At 56.7% G+C, this 12,074-nt stretch overlaps 1 protein-coding gene across 10 annotated transcripts; it reads right to left on the reverse strand.

Annotated features, from left to right (window-relative positions):
- Positions 1-434: 434 nt before the first annotated feature.
- Positions 435-6,557, reverse strand: FIGNL1 (fidgetin like 1). Of its 10 annotated transcripts, none has more exons than XM_035701845.2 (5): positions 4,098-4,643; positions 3,738-3,991; positions 2,934-3,016; positions 2,709-2,765; positions 435-2,626 (listed from the first exon to the last, which is right to left on the reverse strand). In XM_035701845.2, the coding sequence occupies exon 5, from the start codon at positions 2,612-2,614 to the stop codon at positions 584-586; it is 2,031 nt and encodes a 676-aa protein (XP_035557738.2). In that variant the 5' UTR covers positions 2,615-2,626; positions 2,709-2,765; positions 2,934-3,016; positions 3,738-3,991; positions 4,098-4,643; the 3' UTR covers positions 435-583. The 10 variants fall into 10 exon arrangements, with proteins under 10 accessions (XP_035557738.2, XP_035557737.2, XP_025305233.3 ...); XM_035701844.2 differs by having other exon boundaries at positions 2,709-2,777; XM_025449448.3 differs by lacking the exons at positions 3,738-3,991; positions 4,098-4,643 and adding an exon at positions 5,875-5,947.
- Positions 6,558-12,074: the final 5,517 nt, after the last annotated feature.

Raw genomic sequence — 12,074 nt, forward strand, 5'->3', positions numbered from 1 at the left:
TGCCGGCTACTTCTGAACACAGAGGTGATGGAAGAAAGCTGTAAGCGGTCACAAACCAGAACAAAACACTGGCACTTTGATCCCAGGGTCTGGGGAGATCGGAGACCTACTCAACAGCAGTGAGCAAAGCTGCGTCCCACATAAACCACGACACCGGCCAACACAAAGGGTTACGTGGGCTTCAGGAGACACCTTGTCTTCAACGGAAGACACGTGCCCATCAGATGCCACCTCACACACACAGATTTTCTGGTTTCAATCTGAGCTCACTATTCATCGTATTGTACATCTTGAAAAGAAAGGCCGCTTTGAAACCAAAGAAACGGTTTGTTCCTTCACATTTTGTACGAAGAGGCTCGCAATCAGGGAACATCTGGACAAACACTAAAGCTTCCATTAACACAGGCTAAGTCAATCAACTGTAAAATCTGAGCTCCTGTTATGCTATTTTATTTGAGGTGTAGAATTCAGAATAGACACTCAAAGCAAGACTAATGAATTCCCAGTTTCCCAGGCTAAAAAAGCAGGAGAGGCTGCATCCCAAAGATGCCATGTCTAAATTCCAAGTGTCCCATTTGTCCCTTTACTTCCCACAACCAAAAGTCCTGTTCCAGTTCTCGTAAAGCTCTAAGTCTTTAGGAGACACACTAGGCCGCACGGTTCTAAAGGCGTTCTCAAAGTCAACATAAGCTATTGGTCGAACTTGCTCGGGAGCTATGGTGGCGATGTCAGCAGTCTGCAGGCTGCGAATAGGCCCGAGAGACGCCTCTCTGCAAAGCTGTGTCATGTCGGCTCCCGAGAACCCGTCGGACTGACGTACAACCAGCGCGATTTCCTCCTCACTGAGGCAGCACTGCTCCTTGGACATCAGGTTAATCACGATCTGTCTCCTGGCCGAAGCTTCCGGGAGGGGAATATAAAGCCTTTTCACCAGCCTTCTCCGGGCGGCCTCATCAATTTCTTGGGGCCGATTGGTCGCTCCCACCACTAGAATACGATCTTCAGAGGACGTGGTTGCTCCATCTAACTGAACTAGGAATTCGGTTTTTATCCTTCTAGAAGATTCATGCTCGCCATCTCCTCGTTGAGACAATAGGGAATCGATTTCATCAATGAATATGACAGCTGGCTGCTGACACCTTGCCACAGCAAACAGTGCACGGACCATTTTCTCCCCCTCACCCACCCATTTAGAAGTCAAAGAAGAAGCGGAGATACTAAAGAACGTCGCCCCAGACTGGCTTGCGATGCACTTGCCAATCAGAGTCTTCCCGGTCCCGGGGGGCCCAAAGAGCAGAATTCCTTTAGGGGGTCCTCGTAGGCCAGTAAAGATGTCTGGCCTCATCATGGGCCACACGACTATCTCCTTTATCGTGGCTTTGGCAAATTCTACTCCTGCGATATCTTCCCAGTTGACTGGCGGGCCGTGATCCATGATCTCATTCATGATAAGTTCAATCATCTTTGGCTCCAAGTTCTTCAGACGCTCATCAACAGGATGTGCCGGCTCTGCGGGTCCCGGGATGTATGGCTTATACTGCACTCCCCCATTCTGATCTCCCCCATCTTGCTTAGGGAGAGGAGGAACAAACTTCCCAAATATCCCTCGGGACCTGCTGGCTCCCAGAGACTTCTTCACGCCGCCGTATGAGGACCCGGATACTCGCTGGGCTTGCTGGTACTTCTTTTGCTGATCCACCCATAATTGTTCTTTTGCAGTTTTAAAAGTAGGCAAGCTACCCTCTTCTCTTTGGCCATTATCTCCCGTTTTACTGAAAGCCTTATTCACCATTGAGGCAGAAAGGGCATCAACGGTGCCAGAACCATAAAAAGCTCTCCTCTCTCGTGGATCTTCGCAGACGGAAGGCAAACAAGACTGATTAGACGAGAACACATTTAGTCCTACGTTGGCTTTCGGAGAGCTGTTACTGTGCTTCCGGACGTTTCCAAATAACGGGGTGGCATGGATCTTTGCGGTGGCAAAGTCACCCAGCGGTGTTACAGACGTGGGACAGGTCTTACCAGTGCTGGGCAGCGCAGGCGGCAGGGCACTCTGAGGGCACTTCGGAGGGCTGCCCTCTGGGATGTCCAGGGTCCTGGTGGTATCATGCGCTGAGTTAGTTAATGGGCAGCCCTCCCCAGAACCCCCACACACACTCAATTTAGGGGGATCGAGGACAACAGCCTCTTGATGGATGACAACCGATGCATCAGCAGGTGCCAACAGAGAGTCTCTGGATTTCTTGCTGGCTTGCATCATCTCCTGCACATTACTCATTTTGAAAACATTATTTATTGACAATCCAGACTGCCACCTGTCACTGTCGGTTTGCTGAGACCTTGCTAAGGTTAAAATGCTTTCCGCGTAGTTATTCAAGCCAGTCTCAACATTGTCAGAATCAATAACTGCAGAATATCTCTCTGCATATCTTCTGAACAGTCTGGTGGCGCAGGCCGGGGACATCTCGGCGTTTGCCCATGCATACTGAATGCGTAATATCTGTGCCCGGTATGCGTCCGCCTTCTGTCCTGCGGTACACGTGCCAGATGTAATTGCAAAGTAATTCTTCTGCCACTCACTCAAGTGCACGGACCCGCTGCTGGAAGCCTGCATGCCGGAGGTGCTCTGACAAACGACAAAAATGAAAACATCAGGAGCAAGAAGAGTTTAAAACAAAGACGCGATACTGTGAGCGTGCTTCTCATACCTCTGCTCGTCGGCAGGGAGGTGTGCTAGACTTCTCGTGTGGAAGGACGGAGCACTTCTAAGGGAAAGACTAGATAATCACCGAGTTCAAGCATTCAAGACAGAGACTCGATTAGTAACGCTTTGTGATGGGGCTAATGGTTTTAATTATGTCATTTTCCCTGCACGTGTGGAAAACATGCGTAAGGTTTAGATGGAAAGGGTTTCAAATTAATCAGCAACACACCAAGCCTGGGGTTTCAGCTCCGTCTCAGAAGAACCAGACGAATGATGTCAGCCAAGCCGCTAGCACCGGGCCCTCAGTTTGATCTGTAAAGCGAGAGAAATCACCGTTAAGGATCGAGTCAAACAATGAGCATGAACACACTGCAGAAAGTACCATTCTCAGGCCTGTTACACAAACGTACAAACTAAGGCTGAGAGTTCCCCGGAGGTCACAGAGCAGCGCCAGAACTCACACTTGCCCGTTCACAGAATCCAGACTGCGGGCGTGCACAAGACCCTCCTGGGCGCTGCCAGCAAAGGCCACAGGGTGGGGATCATGAACATCAACGACCACCGTACAGGTGATGTTTTTAAGGGCTTACTCATCAAGCAGCACTGAAAACAGGATGCCCCACAATTTCACAATTTTCCAGTGTCACATGAAGTATTAAAAAGTGAAACTGGGACACCTGGGTGGCTCAGCGGTTGAACGTCTGCCTTCAGCTCAGGGCATGACCCCAGGGTTCTGGGATTGAGTCCTGCATCCTGCCCCCCGCACGGGGCCTGCTTCTCCCTCTGCCTGTGTCTCTGCTTGTCTCTTATGAATAAATAAAATCTTTTAAAAAATGAAACTGTCATTATGAATGAAACATGAAAACAAATCTGCTCAAGTATAAACACTAGGTCTCAACAGTCTGCTACCAAGGTGCTTTTAGTTTAGGGTCCTTCTCTCAACTTCTTTTTATAAGCTTCCTTACATTAAGTTGAATTATTTTACCAGAATTTTAGGTGATTGTGATTATATTGCTGGGTGTCTGGACTGTACCTCTCGATCCACAAAAGGATGCGTAAGAAAACGTCCCAAGTTTCCTAGGCGTACTGCGATGAAGGAGTGTTGCAGGAACCAAGAACTCGTGTACTTTAAGATCTACCTCCCAGGCAGCCCGGGTGGCTCAGTGGTTAGCGTCACCTTCGGCCCAGGGCGTGATCCTGGGATCCCGGGAACGAGTCCTGCATTGGGCTCCCCGCATGGAGCCTGCTTCTCCCTCTGCCTGTGTCTCTGCCTCTCTCACTCTGTGTCTCTCATGAATAAATAAATAAAATATTTTAAAATAAGTAATAAAATATAAAATAAAATAAAATAAAATAAAATAAATAAAATAAAATAAAATAAAATAAAATCTACCTCCCAAATTGCCTGTTAATCAGCAATCCGTAAGTTCTTTTAATACACACGTAATACAGCCGTGTCTCCTATAAGGAGACAAAAAATGAAGGGCCCAGGAAGGTTCTCCTTTGCTTTAAGTGATAAAGCTGAATTACATGAGTCAAAAGGGGCAGCCCAGGAAGCTCAGTGGTTTAGCAGCGCCTTCGACCCAGGATGTGACCCCCAGGTCCTGGGATCGAGCCCCACCTCGGGCTCCCTGCATGGAGCCTGCTTCTCCCTCTGCCTGGGTCTCTGCCTCTTCTGTGTCTCTCATGAATAAGTGAATTTTAAAAATAAACAAATAAAAAATAAACGAGTCAAAAGTACACCTGACTTCTGACAACCTTTCGCCCTTCTTTCCACTCCACCATGTTAGTTTCTAAGACTCTGCGGGGCAGTCCTGGAACCGAGGAACTGGGAGGTGACCTGGAACGCAGGAACCACCTTCCTCATGGGGAGGAAGGCCCGCCTCCTCCTCCTCCTCCCTCCCCTCCCCCCGCGATGCTGGGAGGACCCCAGCGCTCAGCGCTCCATCGCGGCTCCCAGAACACCCTCCTTTCCTTTCCATCTTCACCGTTTCCTTGGAAGTGCACCTCCCCATCTGCCCCCCCCATGTGCGCGCCAGCAGCCCAACACCTGCCCGGCGGCCCCGCGGAGGGCGTCCTTGTGCCCCGGGGCACCACGGCCGGAGGTCACCGCAGCCCCGAGGGCACCGCGGCCCGAGGTCACCGCAGCCCGAGGTCACCGCAGCCCCGAGGTCACCGCGGCCCGAGGTCACCGCGGCCCGAGGTCACCGCAGCCCCGAGGTCACCGCGGCCCGAGGTCACCGCGGCCCGAGGTCACCGCAGCCCCGAGGTCACCGCAGCCCCGAGGTCACCGCAGCCCGAGCCCGAGGTCACCGCAGCCCGAGGTCACCGCGGCCCGAGGTCACCGCAGCCCCGAGGTCACCGCGGCCCGAGGTCACCGCGGCCCGAGGTCACCGCAGCCCCGAGGTCACCGCAGCCCCGAGGTCACCGCAGCCCGAGCCCGAGGTCACCGCAGCCCGAGGTCACCGCGGCCCGAGGTCACCGCAGCCCCGAGGTCACCGCAGCCCGAGGTCACCGCAGCCCCGAGGGCACCGCAGCCCGAGGTCACCGCAGCCCGAGCCCGAGGTCACCGCAGCCCGAGGGCGCCGCAGCCCCGAGGGCGCCGCGGCCCGAGGTCACCGCGGCCCGAGGGCGCCGCGGCCCGAGGTCACCGCGGCCCGAGGTCACCGCAGCCCCGAGGTCACCGCAGCCCGAGGTCACCGCGGCCCGAGGTCACCGCAGCCCCGAGGTCACCGCAGCCCCGAGGTCACCGCAGCCCGAGGTCACCGCAGCCCCTGGAGGGCGTCCCGTGCCCCGGTCACGGTGCCACCGCATTCCCTGCGCCTGACTCCGCGAACACACGGGAACTGCCTCTCGGGTCTGCAGTGTAGATGGTCCCCTGCTTTCCGGGAGAGCCTGGGCTGGTCCGACCGCCGGGGCCTCCGGGGCAGCGCTGCTCTGGGACCCCGTGCCCCCCGCAGCTGCCCCGGGGCAGCACCGACCGCCGCGCCCCAGGGGCCCTCCGCAAACCGCGGGCGCCGGGAGCCCCCGCACAGCCCGCCCCGCGGAGCCCGCCTGCATGCCCCCGCGCCGCCGTCCGCTCGCCGCCCCGCCCCGCCCCGCCCCGCCCTGCGCCCTCGGCGCCCCCCGCCCCGCCCGGCCCCGCGCCCGGACCCCGCCGCCCTGCCGACCTGCAGCCTCCGAAAAGCGCGGGGCCCGATGTGCGCATGCGCGCTGCCGACGTGCTCGGGCCCGCGCCGTGCGTGAGTGCGTGGGACGCGCGGGGCGGGGCCTGCGGGGCCTGGGCGGGGCCGGGGGCTGCCGGGGGCGGGGCCTGGGCGGGGCGGGGGCGGGGGCGGGGCCGGGCCGCGGCCGCGCGGGGGTCAGCCCCGGGCTCAGGAGGCTGGTGGCCGAGGGCGACGCGGCGAGAGCGCGCGGGACATTGGGACACGCGGGGGGACAGGGCTTGGCGGGGAGGCGGGGACAGAGGGCCGGGAGGGGGCGGGGGCGCGGGACGGGGCTGCGGCCTGGCGGGGAGGTGGGGCGCGGGGGTCCCGGGGGTGGGGGCGCAGGTCCCGGGAGGCGGCGGGGAGGTCGGGGGCGCGGGGGGCTTCCAGAGGGCGCGGGAGGTCCCGGGGGGCGGGGGCCGGCCGGGAGGGGGTGGGGAGGTCGGGGCGCGGGGGTTCCCGGGGGCGGGGGCGGAGGTGGGGGCACAGGGGTCCCGGGGGGCGGCGGGGGTCCGCCGCGGCGGAGGCGGAGGGCGGGGGTCCTGACGCAGGCCCGCCCCGTGGCTAGCCAGGACGGCTGCCCGGGAGGGGACCCCAGGGCCTCGGGTTCGCGCGCCCCGAAATACCTGCTGGGCGGCGCGGAGGGTGGCGCGCAGGTGAGAGGCTGCGGGGAAGGCGGTTCCGCCCGGCGGCCGGGGGGGCGGGGCAGGGGCGGGCAGGGGCAGGGGCAGGGGCAGGTGCAGGGGGCGGCGCGCGCAGGGCCCCTAAGGAGGGGACGCGGGGCGGGGGGCTGGTGGGAGCCAGGGGAGGCCGGTGCCCGCGGCCGTGCACCCCCCGCGCCCTCCGCCCCCACAGCAGAGCTGCTCCGCGGCCGCCGGTGGCGGTGAAGGCAGGAGAGGCGCGCAGATCCCCGTGGCGAGGGTCGGGGGCTCCGGGGCGTCCCCAGGCCAGCATGCCCCGCCCTGCGCCCCCTGGGACGCTCTCCTGGAGGGAAGCCTGGAAAGCACCCCGTCATTGCCTTGGACCGGGTTTGGGGGGACGCTGCGGAGGCCGGCCGCGCAGCTTAGGGTAGTGGGTCCTGCTTTCAGCCCAGGAAACAGACTAGCCCCGCGCCGCGACCGGCCTGACCGGTGCACTGACTTTAGAGACAGTCCGGGGCTGCTCAGGCCTAGGGCGGCCCTGCGGGGACAGCTCTCCATGCCATCCCAGCCTGGTCACCTGTAGCCCCCACAGTCCCAGGAACGCAGCCTCGCGCAGCCCCGGTTAAGGCAGAAGGACCCAAACCAGGACACACCTTTCACCTGAGTACTTCCCTCTCGGGAAAGGAAGAAGCCCCTTCCCAGGAAGCCCCAGCAGCCTCCCTGTTCCTCTCCTTGGCCTGCTGAGCCTGCGTTAGCCTGCACTACGGGGAGGGAGCGCGAAATAAAAGAAATTGGACAATAGATTTTTTCAAAAACAGGCAATCACAATGATCATTACAGCTCATAGTTCATTTCTTGGCTTACATAGTAATGAGAGACTCTTTATTCTAATCGTTCATAATTTATTAGCTAATGTTCTAATTATCATAATTACTCAAAATATAGAGAATAAAAATAAAACGAAAACTGTTGCCTCCGGGCTGATTCAGTTGTGCGTTTACCAGCTGTTTTTCTACTTGAATATTTAGAAATCCCATATACTGTTAGGGTGATTGGCAATAAATTTAAATAACCGCTGTTAGGGTAATTGGCAATTTTTGGTGACTTTTTTTTTAAAATAGATTTTATTTGTTTATTCATGAGAGAAACAGAGAAAGAGGCAGAGACACAGGCAGAGGGAGAAGCAGGCTCCATGCAGGGAGCCCAATGCAGGACTCGATCCCTGGACCCCAGGGTCACCACCTGAGCCAAAGGCAGATACTCAACTGCTGAGCCACCCAGGTGCCCCAGTGACTTTGATCACTAATGTTTTAACGGTAGCGTTTGGAGAATTTACACTGCCCTACCCTCGTAAGAAGTTTTCATTCAAATACTGAATTACATTCATGGTCTCCAGAGCTGTTTTTCAACAAGTCACACAAGCATTGCCACTTCATTTTAGTGCCTTTGAAGCAAGAGCTCTTCCCAATCCAGCAGTTTCCATCTTCCTGAGATGGGCAGAAGTGTAAGGCCCTTCAGTACCCTCCCTGAACGGAGCCTCCTCATCTGTGAAAGGGAAATAAACGCCTCTAACTCAGGAGCCACTCCAAGGATTACGTTAGTACGAGGGTCACAACGAATGGTAAACCGTCAGCAGCATCCAGCCCCACGCAGATGTCCCACAGGAGCTCCAGTGCCGGCGGGGCCGACTGCCCTATGACCTTGGTTACTGGCACTCGAACCCTCCCACCGTATCAGGAGGCTTCATCTTTTACAAACGGGACATGTTAGAGCTCTATCTGATACCTCAGCGCCGGTAGCGTGGAAGAGCTTAGACTTGAGCTGGCGGGTCAACCTCCCTCCCAAGACCATGGCCTGTGCTCGTGCTTCTGGGCAGGATTTTTTGAACCTGCAAGAGAAGCGGTTTCCACCTACAGCAGACAGAGTGAAGGGAGTGCTGGCTCTTTGTGCGAAGGATTCTGGGACAGGGCTGCTCATTCCCATATTCATGAATAGGACGAACGTGGTCTCAAATAAATGGTCTCAAACGAACGCCAGCACGCACTTCGGGGATCTCGTTTGTTTGTGAGCAGAGAGAGACTGTGGCCCCGAAGAACGTGCATCCCTGTGTGCCAGGAAAGTGACTTTCTGCAAGTTTAAAGGAGAGGTGTTTGTCGCGGTAGGGGAGCTGGGAGGAGCTGGGGGGAGCTGGGTGGGGAGCGGGAGGGGGCAAGCGGATGGTCTGAGGAGCTCAGGAAGCAGACGGACAGGAGTCAGATGAAACAGGCAGATCCACACTGGGCTCGGCTGGAGGGTGGCTGGATCGTCGCTGCCTTCAAGGCGCGGCTCCTGGCTCTGTGACAAGCAGTATCTGTGCCCACGGGCGTGCACCGGGCCGGCATGCCATCCCCAGTCCCAGAGAAGCCTTTCATCACCGCGCTGAGCGAGTCACAGGGACAGTGGGGAGGATCCTGTGGTCAATGGAAATGGGGCAGACAGAGCAAGGGGGAGCAGTCTGCTTTGGTCATTTTCTTCTGGAACGTCACCGCAAGCCTGAGTCAGCACTTGCAGGTGCTTCTAATCTGATACCACATAGGTGGTGGATTGAACCGTGTTCCCAAAAGTGAGGTGCCAACCTCCGGTATCAGGGAATGTGATGGTTTTGGGGTATAGGGTCTTTGCAGAGGCAGTCGAGTTAAGACGAGGCCACAGTGCATTGGGTGGGCCTTAAGCCAATGTGACTGATGAGCTATGAGAAAGAGGGGTGCAGAGGAGATGCAGAGATGGGTATGATATGCGCCCATAAGCCAGGGAGCACCTGGGGCCACCCAAAGCTGGAGAGGCGAGGAGGGACCCTCCCCTGGAGGCTGTGGGGGGACAGTGTGGCCCTGCCTTCATTTCAGGATCCTGGCCTCCAGCACCCCAAGAGACTAAATTTCTATTGTCTGAAGTCTCCTAGTTTATGGTGCTATGTTCCGAAAACCCCAGGAAAGCACTAGATTGTACTCCGACGGCCTAGGGGCGGGGTGGTGGCGTAATCAAGAACACGGGCCTGCAGAGTCAGCTTTCCTTGGTTCAAACCCCAGCCCCGCTGCACTGGAGCTACGAGCTACATCCCGGGCTCTTGAGGAGTCGATCGCTGACAGGCATTTGGAGCAGAGTAGCCCAGTAAGCACCCCGGCTGGAGCTTGCTACCGAAGAGGAAGCCGTCCTGGGCCAGTGCTTCCAATTTCTGTGCTCCCCAACGAGGCGGCCCAGCTTCCCTAGTTTTCAGACTCTCGAGTCTCTGACACAGGAGGGAGTTCAGTGGCTGTCGGGTTTTCCATCCCGTCAAGCCGGCCCTGGGCCTGTGCAGCTCCCCGAAGGCCTGCAGGGATGGAGCCCTCACTGCCCTGTGAGAAGGCACATTCTGTTCACTCCCAGCCCGTCATTTGAGCTCCCCCCGCTGAAACAAAACCTGCCTCCCTGGTGCTACTGTTTGGAGGCAGAGAGACTCTTCAAGCAAAAGGGAGTGAACATTTGAAGACAGGCACCAAGTCCTCTCTGAGTCCCCTCCCCCCAGCCTTCCATCCATAAACCTCCTCACGTGACCTGATTTCTCTCAGATGGCACCCGGGGGCCATTGCCATCGATGGTGAGGTCCGGGGTCTGCATTTTGGATGCTCTTGGACCCAGGTGGTCTCCCACCAGTGAGCCCACTCTGTTTTTTCCCCGTCTCCCTTCCTCGATGGTCCGTGTCACATCTCTGCTTAGGGAAGAAACACACAAGGGTCTCTAAACTAGTAGCTCCAGATTGATCCCCTTTACACAAGCGACCTGTGCTCACAGTCTTTCTGAATTCTCTATTATATATGACATGATAGGAGGTGATAGGAGGCCACACAGTGGTACAGAGGAAAAAGATCTTGGTATCAAATGCAGTAAAAAAGAAAAGGCAAAATAATTTCTAATGTGTGATCCTTGGGATTTACATGATTCAGAAAAGCAATAAAACCATCCTTAGATCAAGGGGCCATCAGGCAGTCTCCACCCCCGCTCTCAGACACAGGCTTTCCGTGGAAAGGATCCGTGGTTTCTCATGTACTGAGTCTATGGGACCCGTGAGCTAGGGGCTCAGGGATGAAGTCATGGTCCCAACCTGCCTTCCCTCCATGTCTTCTCCCCTTATGATGATCGAGGGAACACCTCTTCCTTCTCTCCCGAGTATCTCCACAGGCTCCTTCCGATAATGCCAGGTAGTCAGCCTGAGTGAGTGTCTTCGGTTCCAGGAAGCTTTGCTATTTGTCACATTTTGGAAAAGAGGCGTATGATTCCAGGGGGCTTTCCTAGTATAATACCGTAAGACCGATATAATCTCGGTTTGGTCCGTGACACTGGACACGGAGCTCTGAGACCCCTTGGAATGTGTGGGTGACAGGAGGCTCTTCTGTTCCAGAGGGGGGTGACTCTTGGCCGGCCCCTAGCTAGAATCAAGATGGGGGCTGGATACCAAGAAGACCAAGGTGTGATTAGAGGGTTTTGACTTCCAGTCCCGCCGCCTGACTTCTGGGGAGGGGAGGGGGGCCAGAGATGGAGCTCATCTTATGGTGATTTAATCAACCATGCCCATGTAATGGATCCACCATAAAAACCCCTTAATGGCAGTGTTTGGAGAGTTTCCAAGCTGGTGACCAGGTGGAGGTGCCAGGAGAGCAGGGTGTGGAAGCTCCACCCCCCGCCCACATTCCTGGCCCTGCTCAGCTCTTTGGGCTGGGCTGGTTGGTGCTGAGCTGTAGCCTTTAGAACAAAGTGCAAAATGTAAGTAACATGGTGTCTTGAGTCTGTGGGATCTTCTAGCAAAGCCTTGAACCTCAGGAGGGGGTCATGGGGACCCCTCCTTTACAGCCGGTCTGTCAGAAGTAGGGGAGGCCAGGGATTGCGAGTGGCATCGGGCAGAGGGCGGCTTGTGGTCCTGAGCCCTTAACTGCGGGATCTGACCCTAACTCCAGTTACGTAAGGTCAGAGAGCTAGAGAAGGAGTGTTGGAAGGGACACCACTGTTTGGTACCAGGAGGGAGAGCATCTCACTTGGTGGCAGAGGTGTTATGACTCCAAACGGTGTGGGTTTCAGGATCTGGACACATCCACATCCATCAAGGATCTTTCTGACACCGAGCAGCAGGTGCCGTTATTAGATGCCGGAAGGCGACAGGATTTGCGTGGACTTCCGGTGCCAGCAGTGGCCTATGACCCATCGTGACACCAAACGGAATATACATTTACATAAAGATGCCATGCGTTGATCAAAAGTAAGCCTGAGTAATCCAGACCTTTGTAAATTGTCTTGGGGCCAGGAGCCAAGACTCCACAGGGGAGGCGAAAAATTTTTTTTTTTTCCCGGAAGGGAACGAATGGCCTCACTGCCACTTATTGTGACAAACGGCTCACCCCCAAGAGCAGACAGCGTATTTGGCCGCTCGGCTGAGTGGGCAAGAGGGGGGATTCTAGAGCCAGACTGCCTGGGTTCCAGTCCTAGCTCAGTCACCAGTTGGCAGTGCGACCTTGG

Source organism: Canis lupus, chromosome 18, assembly GCF_003254725.2.
Source record: "Canis lupus dingo isolate Sandy chromosome 18, ASM325472v2, whole genome shotgun sequence".
Classification (NCBI taxonomy): domain Eukaryota; kingdom Metazoa; phylum Chordata; class Mammalia; order Carnivora; family Canidae; genus Canis; species Canis lupus.